The sequence below is a fragment of the Chiloscyllium plagiosum genome, chromosome 18 (genome assembly GCF_004010195.1).
Source record: "Chiloscyllium plagiosum isolate BGI_BamShark_2017 chromosome 18, ASM401019v2, whole genome shotgun sequence".
NCBI classification, from domain to species: Eukaryota; Metazoa; Chordata; class Chondrichthyes; order Orectolobiformes; family Hemiscylliidae; genus Chiloscyllium; species Chiloscyllium plagiosum.
Genome location: NC_057727.1, coordinates 982,899 through 1,004,882, shown reverse-complemented (window position 1 = coordinate 1,004,882; position 21,984 = coordinate 982,899). Strand labels below are relative to the sequence as shown.

Here is a 21,984-nt window from a genome sequence, read left to right as displayed (position 1 = left end):
AAATTCACTCAGCTGGTCTGTCTTGCCTGTCGTTTCTCCAGAACCCTGAACGTCATTTCCCTTTCGGTTCCTCCAGTAAACCATGAGCAAATCTGCCTCCAGGCAGTGCATTCTGGATCACAGCCTCTCACCGAGGTTCCTGCCCACATTGCCTTCGTTTATTTTGCCAATCACCCGAAATCTTTGACCTCTGCTCCACAAATGTTACACCAGTGGGAATAGTTTTGTTCAGTTTACTCTTTTTAGATCCCTTACACCTTTTCAAAATTCCTCTCAATCTTCCTCTTCTCTAAGGAGACCAGTCCCAGCTTCTCCGATCTGCCCATGTCACTGAGACCCCACATTGGTGAAGATATTCTCATTAATCTTCATCCCACCCTCTCTTCAGAATAGAAGCGAAACTAGCAGGAGAAGGCCATTCTGTGTGACTTAGCTTTCCATACATCCCAATCCCAATCTCTGAAGGTAAGAATTCTAAATATTACCAACTCTGAGAATAACAATCCTTCCCAGATGGATCTTAAATGACAAAACCCTTATTTTGAAACTGTGTATCCTAGATTGAGAACCCCCCCAAAACAAATTCTGGTCTCCTTGCTATAGGAAAATGTTGCGAAACTTGAAAGGGTTCAGAAAAGATTTACAAGGATGTTGCCAGGGTTGGGGGATTTGAGCTACAGGGAGAGGCTGAACAGGCTGGGGCTGTTTTCCCTGGAGCGTCGGAGGCTGAGGGGTGACCTCATAGAGGTTTATAAAATCATAAGGGATATGGATAGGATAAATAGTCAAGGTCTTTTTCCCAGGGTGGGGAGTCCAAAACTAGAGGGCATAGGTGTAAGGTGAGAGGGAAAAGATTTAAAAAGCACCTGAGGGGCAACTTTTTCACACAGAGGGTGGTATGTGTAGAGAATGAGCTGCCAGAGGAAGTGGTGGAGGCTGGTACAACTACAACATTTAAAAGTCATCTGGATGGGTATATGGATAGGAAGGGTTTAGAAAGATATGGGTCAAATGCTGGCAAATGGGACTAGATTTATCCAGGATATATGGTCACCATGGAGTTGGACTGAAGGGTCTGTTTCCATGATGCACAACTCTATGACTCAAAGAAATATTCTCTCAATATGCCAAACCACCTGCCCCACCACCCTACTCCACCCTTAGAATCTTATAAGTAAAGACAAAGTCACCACAGTCCTACTCTATCATTCGAGAGACAGAGAGAGAGAAAAAGCGACTGGTGCTTATTTAACTCTTGAGGGTCAACAAACCTCAGGTGAGGGGAGAGGTTGACAATGAGAGACCTTCATGGTAACCTACTCTCTGCTTACCTGGATGGGTGCAGCTCCTACCACAAGCTCGACACATCACAAAGCAGCCATTTGATTGCCACCACATCAACTCCCCCCACCACCGACACACAGTAGCAGCAGTATGTACCATCTCCAAGATGCACTGCAGAAATTCACTAAAGTGCCTCAGACAATACCTTCCAAACCCATAACCACTTCCATCTAGAAGAATACGGGGCTGCAGATACATGGGAACACCACCCCTGAAAATTCCCTTCCAAGCCTGACTTGGAAATATATTGCTATTCAGTGTCCCTGGATCCCTGGAATTCCCTCCTAAGGGCATTGTGGGTCAACCTACAGCACATGGACTGCAGCGGTTCAAGAAGGCAGCCCACCCTCACTTTCTCAAGGGGCAACTAGGGACGGGCAATAAATGCTGGGCCCAGCCAGTGACACCCAGATCCCCTGAATTAGTAAAATGATTTGTTTTTTTTATTCATCCTGTCAAACTGAACGATGTCACATTTTCCCGTATTATACTGCATTTGCCAAACTTTTATCTACTATTTGTTCGATGTATTTCCCTTTACAGACTCTTTGCACTCTCCTTACAACTTGCTTTCCTACCTATCTGTATTTCATCAAATTTGGCTAAAACTCAGTTGGTCCCTTCCTCAAGTCATGAATATAGATAGTCAATATTTGAAGACTCAGCCCTGCAACACCAACCTGAAATGGACCCACTTACCCCAAATCTCTGTCTCTTGTTAGTTAGCCATGGTCTATTTATTTCTCTGTATTAATCCCAATACCAGTCCCAATGAGCTGTTAACGTGTGTAGTAACCTTTCATACAGCAGCTTGGAAATTCAAATCCACTACAAATACTGGTTTTCCCTTATCTTCCCTGCTTCCTCCTGGTTGGGGGGATCTGAAACAGGAGGGCTGGTCTCAGGGTAAGGGGTTGATCGTTTAGGACTGACATGAGGAGAAATGATTTCTCACAGAGGGTAATGAATCCTCGGAATTCTCTGCCCCAGAGGGCTGTGGATGCTCCATCAGGGAATATATTTAAGTCTGGGATAGACAGATCTTTGATCTCTTGGGAAATCGAGGAATGGATGGGAAAGTGGAATTAATGCTTCAGGTAAATTAACATCATGTAGAAGGTGGAGCAGGCACAATGGGCTGAATGGTCTATTCAGCTCCAATTTCTTGAGTTCTTGAGCTTGTTAACTCCTTAATGAACTGTGATGATAAATTAGTTAGGAATGAGTTCCCTTTTTCTAAACCACGTTGACTCTGCCCGATTGCAGTAGGTTTTTTGAAATGTCTGTCTATTCCCTTGCCTGAAAAGGATTTCAGCATTTTTGTCAATGACAGAAATCTCAAAGCTCTCAGATCCTTCCTAAAATGCCATGCCCAGGATTGGGCACAAGACTGCCGCATTATTTAAAGGTTCATCATAACTTTGTTGCTTTTATACTCAATGCATCAAATTTCGATCCATCCCTGCACTCCCAGCTAAGCCTTTCTCCCTACTCTCCACAGGAAGAGTAATGGCCCCAAACAATACTGGGTGCCTGGGGACAAAGAGTTTCTATTGAGACTGGGTCCTCTCCGAGTGTAATCCTGAGATTAGCCTGAGTAAATGGTTGAAAAGTGGTAGCTGAGGAAGATGGTGTAATGTTCTAACAGGTCTTGGTCTCACTGGTCAAACTTATCTCCTTTATCAGACTAAAACCCCTGAAGCGAGTTATTTGTCTCATTTCAGGGTGAAATGACCCTGTTTCAGATAGATATGCACCTGCATTACTCTATGATTTAGTGATTTACAGCTTGATTCCTGTTCGTTTCACACCACTGTAATTAACACACTTCGTACTGACACAGTGGCTGACACTGCCTCCAGCTCTCTTTCTGTGACCCACACGTATCTGCACAACTCTCTTACTGGGAGACCAGAAAACCCTGCCCCTGAAAAATCATCTTAAAAAGAAATGTTTGATTTGTTTTCCTGAAATGCTATGTTAGGGATTAAGGCACAGCAGGTTGCAATAATAGTGATTCTCTGTGATTCTGGAAGTCAGACATTACTACAGGAGATGCCAGAGGACGCTATCAGTGGCCAGACACCTTCCCACATCTCACAGCCACTCACTGCTGCAAGTCCTCACTGAGAGGCAGGCAGCAAAATCTTTCTCCAAATTCCACCCTAATTTACAGGAAAAACACAGAAACATTCCTTTCTGTTCTCCTTCAGCAAAACAAGTCCCAGATAAAAGAAACTCAGAAACTAGGGGCAGTAGGTCTATTGGGAACATCCTTCTTGTGATTACTCTGTCTAATCATACTCAATGGCTTCAATAGAAATCCTTAACCTATCTGCATCCATGATGTTATTTTGTCCTTTAAAGCATCCGGGCTGATAACTTTAATGCATAAAAATGAGTGACACAATTAAACAGAGTTTGGCAGCTTCTGATAAACCGGGCCAGAGCTCCCAATGCTGTGGTGATGCAGGGCCAGAGACAGCAGAGTCTCCATTCTCAGTCTCACACTCACTCCATCAGCAGACCTGTCACCCTTCATCATTCTCAGTCTCACACTCACTCCATCAGCAGACCTGTCACCCTTCATTATTCTCAGTCTCACACTCACTCCATCTGCAGACCTGTCACCCTTTATCATTCTCAGTCTCACACTCACTCCATCTGCAGACCTGTCACCATTCATCACCTGAAATTCCCAGAACTACCATACCTTTTACAACGATTCACCCAGCCTCACAGCTTGAGGAGATCAGCATTCCTGACCTCCTCCCAGCACAACCACAGCTTTCGAACAATTGGTCGCTATTTGCCTTCCCGTGCTACAGTTTCCCCTCTGTCTGTGTTTCAGTAAATGATGAGGATTTCACTCGGGGACTGATTGTCCAGCTGTTCCACGTCCCACGATACCTTTCCACTGACAGTGTGTAATTAGCAGTGAGTATCTGCCCGCGAGTCAGTTACCACCTTTACTTTCCTGACTGGGTTTCTCTGCTTGTCTCATGAGCTCGTTCTCTCTGCTCCCCCTCTCTCCGGGTGGGCATCACTGCTACCTCCGGCTGGGGCCTCCGACACTTGCCCATCAAATAGTACATTCATCATCAAGCTCTGGGTTTATTGTTTGATGGTGTGAATACCCTGAGATTCTCTGTCTCTATCCAAACATTGCACACACAGAATCACAGGTTTCTTATGGGCCAGGAGGCCATTCAACCCATCATACCTGAACTGGTTAGAACATAGAACAGTACAGGCCCTTCAGCCCTCGATGTTGTTCTGACCATTCATCCTACTCTAAGATCAGACTAACCTACATACCCTATGTTTTACTATCATCCATGTGCCTATCCAGGAGTTGTTTAAATGTCTTAATGTCTCTGATTCTACTCCCACTGCTGGCAGTGCCTTTCACACACCCAATACTCCCTGTGTGAAGAACCTGCCTCTGACATCTCCCCTAAACCTTCTCCAATCACCTTAAAATTATGCCCGCTTGGGATAGACATTTACGCCCTGGGAAGAATTCTCTGACTATCCACTCTATCGGTGCCTCTCAACATCTTTAAAAATCACACAACACCAGGTTATAGTCCAACAGGTTTAATTGGAAGCACTAGCTTTCCAAAAGCTAGAGCTTCCAATTAAACCTGTTGGACTATAACCTGGTGTTGTGTGATTTTTAACTTTGTCCACCCCAGTCCAACACCGGCATCACAAAATCATCTCAACATCTTGTGCCTCTCTATCAAGACACCTCTCATCCTTCTTCACTCCAGTGAGAAAAGCCCTAGCTCCCTCAACCTTTCTTCATAAGAAATTCCCTCCACTCCAGCAGCATCCTGGTAAATCTCCTCTACACCCTCTCTAAAGCATCCATATGAGGCGACCAGAACTGAACACACTATTCCAAATGTGGTCTAATCAGGGCTCTAGAAAGCTGCAACATAACCTTGCAGCTCTTAAACTCAATCTCCCTGCTAATGAAAGCCAACACACCGCACACCTTCTTAACAACCTAATCAACTTGGATGGCAACTTCGTGGTATCTATGGACATGGACCCCAAGGTTCCTCTGTGGCTCCACACTGCCAAGAATCCTGCCTTTAACCCTGTATTCTGTATTCAAATTCAACCTTCCAAAATGAATCACCTCACACTTTTCCAGATTGAACTCCATCTGTCACTTCTCAGCCCAGCTCTGCATCCAGTTCTATCCCCTCGTACCAATCTCCTGCCTTTTCTTAATATCCCAGCACACCATTTCAATCCAAATAACCATCCCATGCCCTTACATAGAGCAGAGAGGAAGGACAATCACGAAAGGAAATTGGAACGGAATTCTGAGGAGCAGGGTTATAGGATCGAGTGGAGGAAATGTGCTCACAAGGTTCCTCTACAGAGAGTTAGAATAGACTCAATGGGCTGAATGGCATCGGGTCATGACTCTGGGGTGAATGTTACCAACCTCCAGGATTCAGGGAAGGCAGAGGAGCAGCCAGCACCCCTGCTCAATAATGACAAATGGGTTTTGCCTCCAGGACGCTGCCTTGAGTTGGGGTCTGAGTGGTTCATTTTCTGTTGCCAGTCTCATGCCTTCCCGAAAGGTGGCTGCCACTCATGTTGTTGGGGGGGGTTGGGGGGTGGGGGGGTGTGGGGGTGTAGGGGAAGGGGGTGAGTGCACAGATTGTGCCTGTCCGAATGGTTTGGTGATCCAGGACACTGCAAAGGCCACTGACCATGTGTCCCTGCACCATTCAGATAATTGTCAAATTTCAGGCCAGTGAGTCAAGGACAAGCACGGCTATCTGTCACAGTGCAGAGCAGATGTAGTAGGGGCACTGGGGAAAGGAGTTGAGTATGTGTGGGGACAGAGCAGCATCGGGAGTGGGTGCTAACATTGGACAGTCCTAAAATAACATTTTATACTCTAAGCATTGAAAAGGGTGTTAAAAATATTGTCAATGCGTATGTTTTAATCTTGAATTTTGTAAGTTATTTTTTGTCTCACGACAGAGGGGTGACCTTAGAAGTTTATAAAATCATGAGGGGCAAGGATAGGGTAACTAGACAAAGTCTCTTCCCTGGGGTCATGGAGTCCAGAACTAGAGGGCATAGGGTTACGGTGAGAGGGGAAAGATATAAAAAAGACCTAAGGGGCAACTTTTTCACACAGAGGGTGGTACGTGTATGGAATGAGCTGCCAGTGGAAGTGGTGAAGGCTGGTACAATTGCAACATTTAAGAGGCATTTGGATGGATATATGAATAGGAAGGGTTTGGAGGGATATGGGCTGGATGCTGGCAGGTGGGACTAGATTGGGTTGGGATATCTGATCAGCATGGATGGGTTAGACCGAAGGGTCTGTTTCCATGCTGTACATCTCTATGACTCTAATGAGGTGAAAGGTCAGATGGGTCACATGACTGGCATGATGCTGAATATTTGGGCAGCCAATTAACAGTTGGTAAGAGCTGAGCCAATCCGGAGCCAGATTGATGGCGCTAGGGGAAACCTGGAGTGTAGACCCACAAGAGGACCAGAGGAACTCTTTTATCATCATTCCAGCAAAGAAAGAGGCCATTCAGCCCATCATTGTGCTGGCCTTTGGATTACTAACCACTGACAGCTTGTATTTGGGGTATGATGCTTTTCTGTGTTGAGTTTAATGGCTGTCTAATAATCAGTAGTAGAAGCTTGACCACCACCTGCAAGTCTTAACAAGAAGAGGTACTTGTCGTGCATTAACAAGATGTAGTTTATTGTGTTTGAGGAGTAGGTTCAAGTTATGTTGACTAGTCAGGTATAATTATTTAAGACTATCAGGAGCCAGGGATGACATATCAGTCTCAATCAGGAGGTCATGCTGGTCTGTCTGATTCCCCGTGCCAAAATTGTGCTGTCAGCCCCTCAGCTTCCTGACCTACAGACCGCAATCAGTGAAGATAAACACAAGTACCTCTTCCACAATAATCCTCAAAGCTGCTGCCTGACAAGGCTGCGTATGCAGCCCCCTATTGTACTCTCTGTACACCCAGGACTGTGTAGCCAAATTCCAAACGAGCACCATCTTGAAGTGTTAGGACAGGTATCAAAGACTGGTGAGTCAGAATACAGGAAGGAGATAGAGGGCTTGGGGACGTGGTGCAATGAGAACAATCTCTCTCTCAATGTTGGCAAAACTAAAGAACTGACCATTGACTTCAGGAAGAAAGGAGGAAAAGGAGGAGGACACCGCCCCCCCCCCCCCCCCATCTACATCAATGGAGCTGAGGTGGCGAGGGTCGACAGCGTCACATTCCTTGGAGTGACAACAACCTGTCCTAGACCTCCCACATAGATGCAACGTTCAGGAAGGCACAACAATGCCTCCTCTTCCTCAGGAGGCTCAGGGAATTTGGCATGACCATGAGAACCCTCACCAACCTTTACAGATTCACCATCGAGAGCACACAGTCCGGGTGTATAACAGCCTGGTACGGTAAGTGCTCTGGCCAGGACCGTAAGGAACTACAGAAGCTTGTGTGCACAGTCCAGCTCATCACAGAAGCCAACCTTCCATTCATGGACTCCATTCACACTTCTTGTCTCCATAGCAAAGCTGCCAGCATCATCACAGACCCCTCACACATCCCCAACCTGGTAATGCTCTGATCCAAACCCTTCCATCAGGCAGAAGATACAGAAGCTTGAACACACGCAACAACAGGTTCAAGAGCAGCTTCTTCCCGGCTGTTATTAGACTGATGATTAGATTCTCTAACTTCAAATAATGTTGATCTTGCTTTACCACCTTCTGTGCCCTGTACACCTCGCTCTGTCTCAGTACCCTAGGATCTGTATGTCTTTATTTGCTATGATCTGCCTGTTCTGCTCGCAAAACAAAACATTTCACTGTGCTCAGGGACATGTGACTACAATAAATCAAATTATCAGACAAGGTGGAACGTAATCTTTTTAAAATTTATTCATTTTTGTTGGATGTGGGGGTCACTGGCTGGGTCAGCATTTATTACCTGTCCCTAGTTGCCTCTTGAGAAGGTGGGGGTGAGCTGCCTTCTTGAACCACTGCAGTCCACGTGCTGTAGGTAGACCCACAATGCCCTTAGGGAGGAAATTCCAGGATTTTCACCCAGTGACACTGGGCAGCGATGTATTTCCAAGTCAAGATGGTGAGGAGCTTGGAGGGGAACTTGCAGGGGATGGTGTTCCCATGTACCTGCTGCCCTTGTCCTTCTAGATGGAAGTGGCTGTGGGTTTGGAAGGTGCTGTCTGAGGATCTTTGGTGAGTTTCTGCAGTGCATCTTGTAGATGGTACACACTGCTGTTACTGAGTGTGGGTGGGGGAGGGAGTGGGTGTTTGTGGATGTGGTGCCAATGAAGCGGCTGCTTTGTCCTGGATGGTGTTGAGCTTCTTGAGTGTTGTTGGAGCTGCCCCCATCCAGGCAAGTGGGGAGTATTCCATCACACTCCTGACTTGTGCCTTGTAGATGGTGGACAGGATTTGGGGAGTCAGGAAGGACACTTCCTCAGAAGTGCTGGAGGCTGATATAATTACAGCATTTAAAGGGCACCTTGGATGGGTATATGAATAGGTAGAGTTTAGAGGGATATGGGCCAAGTGCTGGCAAATGGGACTAGATTAATATAGAATACAGTATCTGGTCAGCATGGCCAAGTTGGACCGAAGGGTCTGTTTCCGTGCTGTATATCTCTATGATTCTATAACTTGGGTTCTGTGGAAGGGTCACTCGATCTGAAACATGAACTCTGATTTCTCTCCACAAATGCTGCCAAATTGCTGGCAAACCTCAGCAGATCTTGCAGCATCTATGGACAGAAGTTTAGATTAGATTACTTACAGTGTTGAAACAGGCCCTTCGGCCCAACAAGTCCACACCGACCCACCGAAGCGCAACCCATCCAGACCCATTCCCCTACATTTACCCCTTCACCTAACACTGCAGGCAATTTAGCATGGCCAATTCACCTGACCTGCACATCTTTGGACTGTGGGAGGAGCACCGGGAGGAAACCCACGCAGACACGGGGAGAACGTGCAAACTCCACACAGTCAGTCGCCTGAGTCGGGAATTGAACCCGGGTCTCTGGCGCTGTGAGGCAGCAGTGCTAACCACTGTGCCACCGTGCCGCCCACAAAGAAGGGTCACTGGACTTGAAATGTTAACTCTGATTTCTCTCCACAGGTGCTGCCAGACCTGCTGAGTTTCTCCAGCAGTTTTTTTTGTTCAGGTTTCCAGCATTGGCAGTTTTTTGTTTTGGTTTATTTTATTAAGTTGCTCATCTTGATGGTTTCATCAGATAGTTACACATCTGCGATGATTTGTGGAACAGTGGAGCTCAATTATTGGCACAGATTTCCTAATTGAGTCATACACTGTGGAGCTTCCCTGAACCTTTGCAAAGTATGTGAAGGAACTGATGTGTGAAACAGTATCATTCCAATAAAGTGTGATTTGCTCTGTCCATTGCAGGAGGTGGAGAAATGTTTCCAGTGTGATTCTAGAAGGTCATACGACGCTGTGACAAACAGGAATAGTCACCGGATAAGGAATGTGATCTCTCTGACTGATCAGAGGGAGGAGAAGACCTGGTGGCAATCTGAAAATGGTGAGCTAAAATACGGAGTGTGTAATCTTCATTCAGGCTGAAGACCCAGGTCTGTTCTGGAATTGGTTTGTAATGTGGGTGGGCATGGTGCCATTGTCATGTGGGGGACATTTCTCCATTTCCCTTGGGACACCATCTCAGACTGAGCCAGGGTGAGGCCTCCTATCAGTCTGAAGCTCATCCCCCTCCTGTCATCTCATCCCCATTGCAAAGTTTAGTTCCACCTCCATTACATCTCCCCCCTCCCCCCCCTTCCCCCGCCCAATCTATCCATGCACCAGCTGATCAGCGGCTGAAACCTGCTAAGTGACACAAACCTGTCTGAAAGCTCTAGTGCACTTATATTAAAAGGCTGTTCACACCTTGAGATATGTGCAGAAGTTGGCCCTTCAATCTCTCAAGGCTGCCCTGATTGCTTCCATGTTCTCTGATTACCTTGATAACCTTTCTCTCTCTTGTTTATCGAGAATCTACTTCTGTCTTAAAAATAAAAAAAACTCTTCAAGCAGAATTTCAAAATCTTAAGAGAAAGGTTTTTCCTTGTCTTTGTCTTAATTAGCGACAATACATTTTTAACCCCCAGCTTGAGATACTCCCACAAGAGGAAACATTCCCTCCACATCCACTCTGTGAACACTCCTCAGGATCATATCGGTTTCAATTAAATCACCTTCTACTGTTCTAAACTCCAGCAGATATAAGCCTGACCTATTCAATAAGACGACCTGCCTATTAAAGGTAGCTGTCTAGTCAATCTGCAATGAACTGCTTCCAATGCATTTGCATCCTTCTTAAGGAAACCAACACGAGACATACCTCTCAAGGAGTCAGCTTACCCAACTCCTGTATAGTTGAACCCCCTACTTTTGTATTCAATTCCCCTGCAATAAACAAATATATTCTACTACTCCCCTGATGACTTGCTGTACCTGCAGACGTACCTTCTGTGATTCATGCACTAGAACACTCAGATCACTCTGCATTTCAGAACTATGCTAGATAGAGATGCTACTATTTTATTCTTTCTGCCAAGTGGACAATTTCACATTTTTCAGCATTGTGCTCCATTTGCTAGATCTTTGCCCATTCACTTTAACCTCTCTGGAATCCTTTGGAACCTCCTTGTGTCTTCTTCACAATCTAGTTCCCTACCAACCTCACGTCATTAACAAATGTAGCAACAGTACCATACCATTGGTCTGTATATCCAGGTTTCTGATGTAGATTGTAAACAGTTAAGGGCACAGCTCTGACCCCTGTGGTGCACCACTCAGTATCAGAAACTAATCTATTTATGATGGCACTGTTTTCTGTTGGCCAATCTTGTATTCATGCCAATATGCTCATCCATAAACTCTTACTTTCTGTAATAAACTTTCATGTCGCACCTTATCAAATAAGGTTTGAAAATCTAAGGACAATAATCCACTGGCTTCCCCTTATCCAACGCACCTGTTACTTTCTCAAAGAGCTCCAATAACTTTGTTAAACATGATTTCTCTTTCGCTGAAACATGTCAACTTTTTAAGATCAATGCGCATTTTGTTAATTCTCTTTTAAAAATCTACAGAAATTCTTACTATCTGTTTTATATTTCTGGCTAGCTTCCTCTCATACTCTAATTTTTCAGTCATGTTTTTGTGTTTTTTGTAATCTGTCTAATCTTCTGACTTGTCATGCATCTTTGCATGATTGTATCATTTTATGTGTTTGATATCATCTTTAATCCTTGCTCGCCCAGGGCTCTCTAAAGGTTGATTTGCAGGTTGTGTCCGTGGTTAAGAAAGCAAATGTAATGTTGTCATTTATCTCAAGAGGGTTGGAATGTAAAAGCAGCGATGTGCTTCTGAGACTTTACAAAGCTCTGGTTAGGCCCCATTTGGAATACTATGTCCAATTTTGGGCCCCACACCTCAGGAAGGACACTGGAGCGTGTCCAGCAGAGATTCACACGGATAATCCCTGGAATGGTAGGCCTAACATACGATGAATGGCTGAGGATCCTGGGATTGTATTCATTAGAGTTTAGAAGATTAAGGGGAGATCTAATAGAAACTTACAAGATAATGCATGGCTTAGAAAGGGTGGACGCTGGGAAGTTGTTTCCATTAGTCAGGGAGACTAGGACCCGTGGGCACAGCCTTAGAATGAGAAGGGGTCAATTTAGAACGGAAATGAGGAGACATTTCTTCAGCCAGAGAGTAGTGTGCCTGTGGAATTCATTGCCACGTAGTGCAGGGGGGGGCCGGGATGTTAAATGTCTTCAAGGCGGAGATTGACAAATTCTTAATCTCACAAGGTATTAAGGGATACGGGGAGAGTGCGGGTAAGTGGAATTGAAACACTCATCAACCATGATTGAATGGCAGAGTGGATTCGATCGGCTGAAAGGTCTTGCTTCCACTCCTATGTCTTATGGTTTTATGGTCTTTAACCTCATTGCCCACTATCTGTGGTTAACCAATCTTCTGGAATTTCTCTTTCCCATTGGAATGTTTTCTGAAATCTTCCCTTGAATGTCTGCCACTGCATCTCTATCTTTAACCTAATTTGCCAATTCATTTTAACCAGTTCTGCTTTCAGGTCCTCATAAGCCCTTTGTTTAAGTTTGAATCACTGGTGGTGGATTAATTTTTCTCTTCCTCAAACTGAATCAGATCACATTGCAGTTGCTGCTCATTAAGCATGCCTTCACTCTGGGATTATTAATTAATCTTGTTGTACAGTAGCAGGTCTAGCTGCCTGGTCAGCTGCAGAACATGCTGCTTCAAGGAAACGCCTTAAGATAATTTGATAAACCCCCTCCTTTGACATTGGATTTTCCAGCCTATTTTTAAATTAAAATTTCCCATTATTATCGCAATGCTTTTTTTAAAAATTCATTAATGGGATGAGGGCATTGTTGGCTGGCCCAGTATTTATTGCCCATTCCTAATTTCCCAGAGGGCAGTTAAGAGTCAACCACATCGCTGTGGGTCTGGAGTCACATGTAGGCCAGACCAGGTAAAGATGGTGGTTTCCTTCCTTAAAGCACATTAGTGACCCAGGTGGGTTTTTCCTGACAATAGATTCATGGTCATCATTAGAATCTTAATTTCAGATTTTTATTGAATCCAAATTGCACCATCTGTCTTGGTGGGATTCCATCCCAGGTCCCAGAACATTCCCTGGCTCCTGGATTTACAGTCCAGCGTTAATACCACTTAGACCACCACTAGATCCCTCGCAATCCTTTCTAACAGGTTCCTACTATTTCTTCCTTTAAACTCCACCCTCTGTCTATTACTTTTCGGGACCTGCACTCCACTCATACATTAACCTCTTACTTGGAACATTTCTCATCTTAGTCACAGAGTCAAACCACACAGATACAGACCTTTCGGTCCAACCAGTCCATGCTGACCATAATCCCAAACTAAACTAGTCCCACCTGCCTGCTCCTGGCCCATATCCCTCCCTTTCCTATTCATGTACTTATCCAAATGTCTTTTAAATGTTGTAATTATACCCACATCCACCACTTCCTCAGGAAGTTGATTCAGGGAGGACTTTCCAGCTCCTGGGTCTGCTCTTTGCCATGATAATTCTAAAATCCCCGCCTCACCACCCCCCTCGCTCCTGCAAATTCTTTGTGTCAAGAATTTGCCCGTCATGTCTTTTGTCAATCTCTCTCCTCTCACCACCTGCTCCTGGCCTCCAAAAGCCTCAAATGTAAAACGTTTATCCCTGTGCTTCAATCCCTCTGCTCCCCCTCTCCTGCAGCAATAAACCACACTTTCTAATTCTCTGCCTTTGAGCACCCCACCCTCCTTCACTGCCTGAATCCTAGTCTCAGGAATTCTCACTCTAAAGCCCTCCACCTCGCTCACTTCCTGTCCTCCTAAAGCCCAAGCCTTTGATTCATATTTTGACAAATATCTCGTTCTTTGGGATGATATGTTTTGCACACAGCCCTGTGAAGCATCTTTGATATTTAGTCTCGGTTAAAGGCACATAAACTGCAATTACAACTTGTTTTTAAACTGACAGTGTGTTTAAATGAGGGGTTTTGTTGAGTTCTGTAAATGCTCATTTTGACAATTTCGACACAAGGCAATGTCTCTGAATGAATTGAGCAGGCTGTTTGGAGTGTTTTAGTTTGATGGCATGGCAGATGGTCAGTCAGATCTTTCAAACTAAAACTGCAGGGACTTTCCAGCTCCTGGGTATGCTCTTTGCCATGGTAATTCTAAAATCCCCGCCTCACCTCCCCCCTCGCTCCTGCAAAGGTCCCATTCTCCAATCCCACTCCTCTCTCCCTCACCTCAGCCCCACTACTCTCTCCCTCACCTCAGCCCCACTCCCCAGTCCACATCCCTATTGCTAATGTGAAACTGCTCTGTCTGGATAGAGCTGTCTCAGCCTTGACCAATCTCCATGGCACAGTGTTCCTTGTTCCTAACAAGCCTCAGTGTAAATACATTTCTCCCAATCTGTCTCCATGCTTTCAAAATCTTAAATTGATTGTCCAACCTGGGTAATCCAAGTCAACACAAATCTTTGTAAAATTAAAACCCTCCATTAAGTTGTCTCTCAGCCTCCTCAGCACCATTGCTTTTTGGTGTTGGAATGGGTTCCAGTGTATTTTATCCCTCGAAATCTGTCCTGTCGACCCGGCTTCTGACTTGAGCTCCCTGTATTGGTAGTGACATTCCGAGCTGATATATGAATCCTGGCCAGGTTCAGGACTAAGGAAGGTGATGAGCATTAAAGAAAGTTTGTTAGGTAGGCTAGTGGGAGAGAAGGGCAGAAAGAAAAATCTGATCAGACTGTTGGAATTGTAGTCCATGTGATGAGACAGAATTTCTTTGTTAGAATGGATCAGTTTTCAGAGTGTGTGTTAGTGATCTCTTGAGCTGGTTATATTTGTGATTGTAACTCCGACGCACTGAACACTATGTCCTTTGTGTAGCTAACAGTAACACTTGAGGTACACAGTGACCAAGAGGCAGCCGAACAATGAGCTGGTGCTCGATTTACTACCTCACTCTGTCCCAATCAAGCGGCTGTTGTGGGGAGACGTGTTGGCAGAGCCTGGTGAAACCTGAGCAGAGTAATTCCTGTACTCCTGGTGAACACAGCAATCCCATCTGGACAGATCACATAGCCCAGGTTTGGACAGTGTTGACGTGAGATTGGATGAAGAATGCTGAAATTCACAAAACACTGTTTTTGAGATTTAGTGACTGGTTTGAGGCTCAGGGACAGGGGCGTGCTTTGTGGGCCAAGAGTTTTTCTTTTTAGTTGTCTGTTTTGTTTTGGTAATGCATACTGTCTGGTCCCTACCCTCTGGAATTCTCTCCTGACAGGCTTCATCTCTCTCTCTTAGACCATTTATGGGTGGCACGGTGGCTCTATGGTTAGCACTGCTGCCTCACAGCGCCAGAGACCCGGGTCCAATTCCCGCCTCAGGCGACTCTCTGTGTGGACTTTGCACATTCTCCCCGTGTCTGCGTGGGTTTCCTCCGGGTGCTCCAGTTTCCTCCCACAGTCCAAAAATTTGCAGGCTAGGTGAATTGGTCATGCTAAATTGCCCATAGTGTTAGGGGAATGGGTCTGGGTGGGTTGCGGGTCGATGTGGACTTGTTGGGCCAAAGGGCCTGTTTACACACTGTAAATAAGACCATAAGAAATAGGAGTGGAAGTAAAGCCATTCGGCCCATCAAGTCCACTCTGCCATTCAATCATGGCTGATGGCATTTCAGCGCCACTTACCCACACTCTCACCGTATCCCTTAATTCCTTGCGCGATTAAGAATTTATCAATCCCTGCCTTGAAGATATTTAGCATCCCGGCCCCCACTGCGTTCTATGGCAATGAATTCCACAGGCCCACTACTCTCTGGCTGAAGAAATGTCTCCTCATTTCCGTTCTAAATTGACCCCTTCTCATTCTAAGGCTGTGCCCACAGGTCCTAGTCTCCCAACTAACGGAAACAACTTCCCAACATCCACCCTTTCTAAGCCATGCATTATCTTATAAGTTTCTATTAGATCTCCTCTCAACTTTCTAAACTCTAATGAACACAATCCCAGGATCCTCAGCTGTTCATCGTATGTTGGACCTACCATTCCAGGGATCATCCCTGTGACTCTCCGCTTGACACTTTCCAGTGCCAGTATGCCCTTCCTCAGGGGTGGGCCCAAAATTGGACACAGTACTCCAAATGGGGCCTAACCAGCGTTTTCTCAAGTCTTAGCACCTCACTGCTTTTACATTCCAACCCTCTTGAGATAAATGACAAAATTACATTTGCTTTCTTAACCACGGACACAACCTGCAAGGTAACCTTTAGAGAATCCTGGACTAGCACTCCTAGATCCCTTTGTACTTTGGCTTTATGAATTTTCTCACCCTCACCCGGCCTCTCTGACCAAGCTTTTCGTCACCTCTTTAAATACTCTCTTTGGTGCTGGTTGGGGCACCTTGGGAGATGTTGATATGTTATAAGCCCCCACCTCCGGCTGTCTGAGTGGGTGTCCAAGTGAAAGCCGACGTCTATTTACTCAAGGGGATTGTTCCCCTGGGTGTCTCCTGTTGCCTGTTTGTGGCCAGTCACCATCTCACTGTGTCTTGTCTCCACACACAGGGGAAGAAAAGGTCAATATCCAGCTAGACCTAGAAGCTGAATTCCACTTCACGCACCTCATCATGAAATTCAAGGTATGAGAGAAAAGTCAGGGCAAGGGAGGGCTGCTTAAATACAGCCTGGAACCTCAGCACAATCCTTCAATATCGTCTAACTCAACATTAAAGGTGCTTTCAACAAAAAGGTTCTAAAGAAATGTTTGTTTTGGTACACACCCAGTGAGTTTCAGTCGAAATTATTGTGCAGAAAAATAATCAACCAGCTTCTTTAAAGCTTAACTAAGCAACATTATTTCCCCCACTGGTCGTATGATGGATCTTTGATCTCCTTCATTTCTGAAGGACCTGAAAGATGAACCAGCCCATGTTCCAGTCACTAGTCTGTGCAGGGGACTGACTTTAACAATGCGGGAGCAACTTCTCCACGGCTGGCTGTGAATTTCTTTCCACAGGGGCTTTACCAAGGGGAATTCCTATCAGTTCTTACTGACAGTATTTGCTGTGTGTAATGAAGGATCAGCTATTGCTCAGATTATTCACTGAAGATTAATCCTATAAATTGGAGGGAAATGATGTTTTAATTATTCTGGAAACTGTATTGCGGTGCTAGCTTTGTTGTGGCAGTACAGCTGGCAAGGTTTACTGTGTGAATGATTTGAACACACCCTCAACTCTGGGCCGTGCTCCAGACCAGGTTCAGTCTTTGATCAGGAGTATTTCTATCCAGACCTGGAGCTGACAATGGACCTGTTAATTAGTAACACCATCCCACCTTACCACGCTGGCACTTGGTTGGTCATTCCAAAAATAACACTCAATAGTCAGGATTCACCCTGACTCAGCAAATACACTCCGTATTAAACCTTCAAAACAAACCCTCAGCAAATACACTCCGTATTAAACCTTCAAAACAATACCCTCAGCAAATACCTTCAGTGATATCTCTCAGCAAATACTCTGAGCGTACATCCTCAGTAATATACCTTTGCAAATGTCCTCACCAAATGCTCTTCATAATAATCTTCAGCAAATACCATCTCAGTAAATATGCTGCTTGGTGGATTGATGACATTCCTGTCTGGAGTTTATGCCAGGCCTCAAGCTGCTTATACTGAAGTTATTTTACTTTAGCCTAGGTCCTCAACTTTGGGTGATGGATGAACTGAAAGCTTACAGAGACAGCTCAGAGAAATGTTGACTTTAACTTATTTAAAACATCACTGTTCACATCTTAAAGTGCATCAACGCCCATTTGTCCATCACACCATCGGCTCCGTGAACTATATTGTGTAATGTTCAATTACTCTGTGTTTGACTCTGAGTCATTTTAAAATTGATGCTGGCTATATTTGAGTGCTTAAGCCTGGGTGTGGACTCAGAGAAAAGTGAGTCGAGAGTGTGGTGCTGGAAAAGCACAGCAGGTCAGGCAGCATCCCAGGACCAGGAGAATTAATGTTTTGGGCATACGCCCTTCCTGATGAAGGGCTTATGCCTGAAATGTCGATTCTCATGCTCCTTGGATACTGCCTGACCTGCTGTGCTTTTCCAGCACCACATTCTCGACTCTGACCTCCAGCATCTGCAATCCTCACTGTCTCCTCAGAGAAAAGTGAGGAAGATGTAGAAAGAGCTGGGCTATCGACATGGCTATCGACATGGAGCAGATATTTTAAAGCCCTGTTACACACCTAAAAATGGCATCAATCCAAGTTTAAAGATGCAATGCATTGCTTTCAAATTCAACAACTGCTCACATTAAAAATGTTGTCCTTTTCAGGTTCTTGCCCGAGCTCAGGTCTCTGTTTCTCCTGAACTTCTCTCTGGAATCTCACCTTTGGTGGCAGTGACTTCAGCTACCTGAGCTTTAAATTTCCCCTAAACATCTCCACCTCTCCTTCCCCTCTTTCTCTCCTCTTTTAAGATGCTCCTCAAAATCATCTTTTTTTTGTCTGAGGTGTTGGTCTCCTGTTTTAGTATCAGCTGGCGTGGCCTGGTGACAGTTTGTGCCTGATCATATTCCTATGATGAACCTCGGGCTGAATGCTGTGGAAAAAAATGCTGTGGCCACCTCGTTTGATCATTTTGTCCTTTCTGCCGATTAGACATTTCGCCCAGCTGCCATGTACATTGAGAGATCTTCAGACTTTGGCCGGACATGGAAAGTGTATCGTTACTTTGCTTTCAACTGTACAGTTTCCTTCCCTCATATCCCCACGGGCATCCTAAGGAGGATCGATGATGTTATTTGTGAGCATCGTTATTCAGATATCGAACCATCCACAGACGGTGAGGTGGGTCTCCAGCGGCTCTGTTCAGTGTCTGTCCGATTGTGCTTTTCAGGATAAGGCAGGGAGAAAGCAGGTGTCTGAATAAATGGATGAGGGATATTGTATTTTGCCTCAGTTTTCTGATCCCAATACACATTGATCAAAACTGGAAGACATTGATACAGCTCCTCTTAAAACACCCTGGCAAATTTATCAATTCAACAACGTTAAAAACTGACCTGCACTCTCTCTGACAGCTGAGAATTCAGTGGCAAGTAATTGCCCTGACTCCAAAGCCTGTCCATCATCGACAAGGCACAAGCCAGGAGTGTGATGGAATACTCAATAAAAACTGATAGAACTGCAGAAGCTGTAAATTAGAAACAAAAAGAGGAGTTGCTGGAAAATCTCAGCAGGTCTGGCAGCATCTGTGAAGAAAAATTCAAGTTAACATTTGGACCCAAAGTGGACGACTTCTCCACTTCCTGATGCTGCCTGGCTTGCTGTGTTCTCCCAGCCTCCTGCCCATCCTTACCTGGTCTGGCCCGAATGTGACTCCAGACCCATAGCAATGTGGCTGACTCCTAACTGTCCTCTGGGATGGACATGCAGAGCAAGGAGGACAGAAACAGCCATGAGATCCTTCTCAAAGATTGGCATTTCTCAGGGATACAGCTGCACACTTCGCCTCAGGAGCTCCATGGTGCTGCCTTCCTCCTGGTATTGAACAGGGATTTATGTTCTCACATCTCAGTGAAATGAGTTGGGTCAGTGTGCCAGATGGGGTCAGTGGTTAATGTGTTCACCCCAGGGTCAGGGGGTTGGGGGTTTAGTGTACTGGAGAGATTTGTGAACATGTTGCAGTGCTGAGGGAGGGCTGCACTGCTGTAGCTGATGTTTGTCTGAGGCCATGTTTGACTGAGGTCATGCTAACCCTCTTGAGTGGAAGAGCCTTGATACACTACCAGTTTCCCTCCAAATAAAAACAAGTGCAGGAGAACCTCAGCAGATCTGACAATATTGTTAGAGAGAGAGAGAGAGAGAAAAAATAGTTAACATTCGACTCTTTGGCAGAAGAGGCAGTTCCTCCTGATGTCTGGATCAACATTCCTCTCTTAACCAAGTGGATCAATCACAGATGGGCCAGCCAGTCCTTGCTGCCTGTGGGATCTTGCTGTGCGAATGGACGGTGGTGTTTTAATGCAGCAGTACCCCTCAGTGTAATTCTCAGGGGTTTATTGTGGGAAATTCTTGGCTTGCTTTAGTGTGATGACGTATTTCAAAAATGCAAGAAAGGAGTTTTGAATTCCCATCGCCCGATTGTTTCACAGCTCTCTCTCACGTAAAGGAAAATTATTAATCATCTCTCAGATCCTTGACAAGCCGCATCCATCCTGCCGAGACATTGTGATGATTAGATCTGAATTTCCACAGCCTGAGGGAAAATTAAACAGTGTGGCTTAAAATATAACCTCAGGTCTTTCCAAGTTTTTAAATTTTCCACAACAAGATCTTTCATCTGTCCCTGAAACAGGTGATGGGATGGGTTTAAACATGTTGAATTGTTGCTGAGTGAACAGTGTATGTTCAGGATTACAGCCTCGAATGCACTCACCGGTAATGGATTCTGAGAAGCAGATTGGAATGTTTGTCAGCCTGCTTCTCCAGATCCAGGAGTGGAACCATAGGATCCTCCCAGTGTGGAAGCAGGCCTTTCAGTCCATTGAGTCTGCATTGACCCTCTGAACAGCACTCCACCCAGACTCACCTCCCTACCCTATCCCTATAATCCTGCATTTCCCATGGCCAATCCACCAAACCTGCACATCTTTGGACTGTGGGAGGAAACCGGAGCACCCGGAGGAAACCCACACAGACACGGGCAGAATGTGCAAACTCCACACAGTCAGTCACCCGAGGCTGGAATTGAACTTGGGACACTGAGTGCTGAGTCCCACATTTCAAGGTAGGGCCCCATATCTGTGATATCAGACAACAAAAAACAAGCTTAACTGACTGTGAAGTGCTATTAGAGCCATCTCGAGAACATCAAGGTGGGTTAGCCACGGGAAATGCAGGGTTATAGGGATACAGTAAGGGGTTGGGGGGGGGATGGGTCTGGGTGGGATACTCTTCAGAGAGTCAGTGGGCTGAATAGTCTGCTTCCACACTGTAGCGATTCTATGATTCTGTGATCTCAAAACATGCTCCGTTTACCATCAGTACAAGATTTTCGATTAATGAATCTGTAAATCCTTCTCCCAGGTTATTTACAAAGTGCTCGATCCTGCCATCAAAGTGGCTGATCCCTACAGCCTGGAGATTCAAGGTGAGAGAATGGAGTTTCAATGTTTCCAGCCAGATTTCCTTTTACAAAGTTTATTCTGAGGTTCCCATGTCACCCTCTGGCTTTATATCGAAGTTTGAAAGGTTTTGGAATCAAAATTTTGTTGCAGCATTTCATAAAATAGCTTTTCATAGAATCATATCATGGAACTGTAGAATCCCTACAGTACGGAAAGAGGCCATTCAGCCCATTGAGTCTGTCCTGACACTTTGAAGAACATCCTGTCCTATCTCTGTGAGCCCTCATCAACGATGTGCTTTCCTTCGTATCACAGACTCTGCAGCACATTGGGAGCCCTCAGGATGGATATCTCACACTTCCTGATTTGGTGCCATCCCACACCCCCCTTCAGATTGACCCATTTTCCTACACCCTGAGTGCTGTTGGCTCCATAAACTGACCATGATCCAGTGTCTCCTCCACGTTGCTGGTGTTCTGCAGTACCAGCAGTGACCATTGCTTCGGGGAGGGGCTGCTGGGACTGGTGGCAGAGTACACTGGGCCAGTGTTCCAGCTCACAGCATACTGGACCAGTGTTCCAGCTCACAGAGAGTGCACTGGGCCAGTGTTCCAGCTCACAGAGAGTGCACTGGGCCAGTGTTCCAGCTCACAGAGAGTGCACTGGGCCAGTGTTCCAGCTCACAGAGAGTGCACTGGGCCAGTGTTCCAGCTCACAGAGAGTGCACTGGGCCAGTGTTCCAGCTCACAGAGAGTGCACTGGGCCAGTGTTCCAGCTCACAGAGAGTGCACTGGGCCAGTGTTCCAGCTCA

At 45.5% G+C, this 21,984-nt stretch overlaps 1 protein-coding gene across 1 annotated transcript in view; it reads left to right on the top strand.

Annotated features, from left to right (window-relative positions):
• LOC122559231 (laminin subunit beta-2-like) overlaps positions 1-21,984 on the top strand; it is a 166,522-nt gene that overhangs the window by 49,570 nt on the left and 94,968 nt on the right. Inside the window, exons 4-7 of the mRNA XM_043708611.1 lie at positions 9,837-9,972; positions 16,602-16,675; positions 18,703-18,891; positions 21,133-21,244. Coding sequence (XP_043564546.1) covers positions 9,837-9,972; positions 16,602-16,675; positions 18,703-18,891; positions 21,133-21,244 — 511 coding nt within the window. The remainder of the gene's footprint in view (positions 1-9,836; positions 9,973-16,601; positions 16,676-18,702; positions 18,892-21,132; positions 21,245-21,984) is intronic.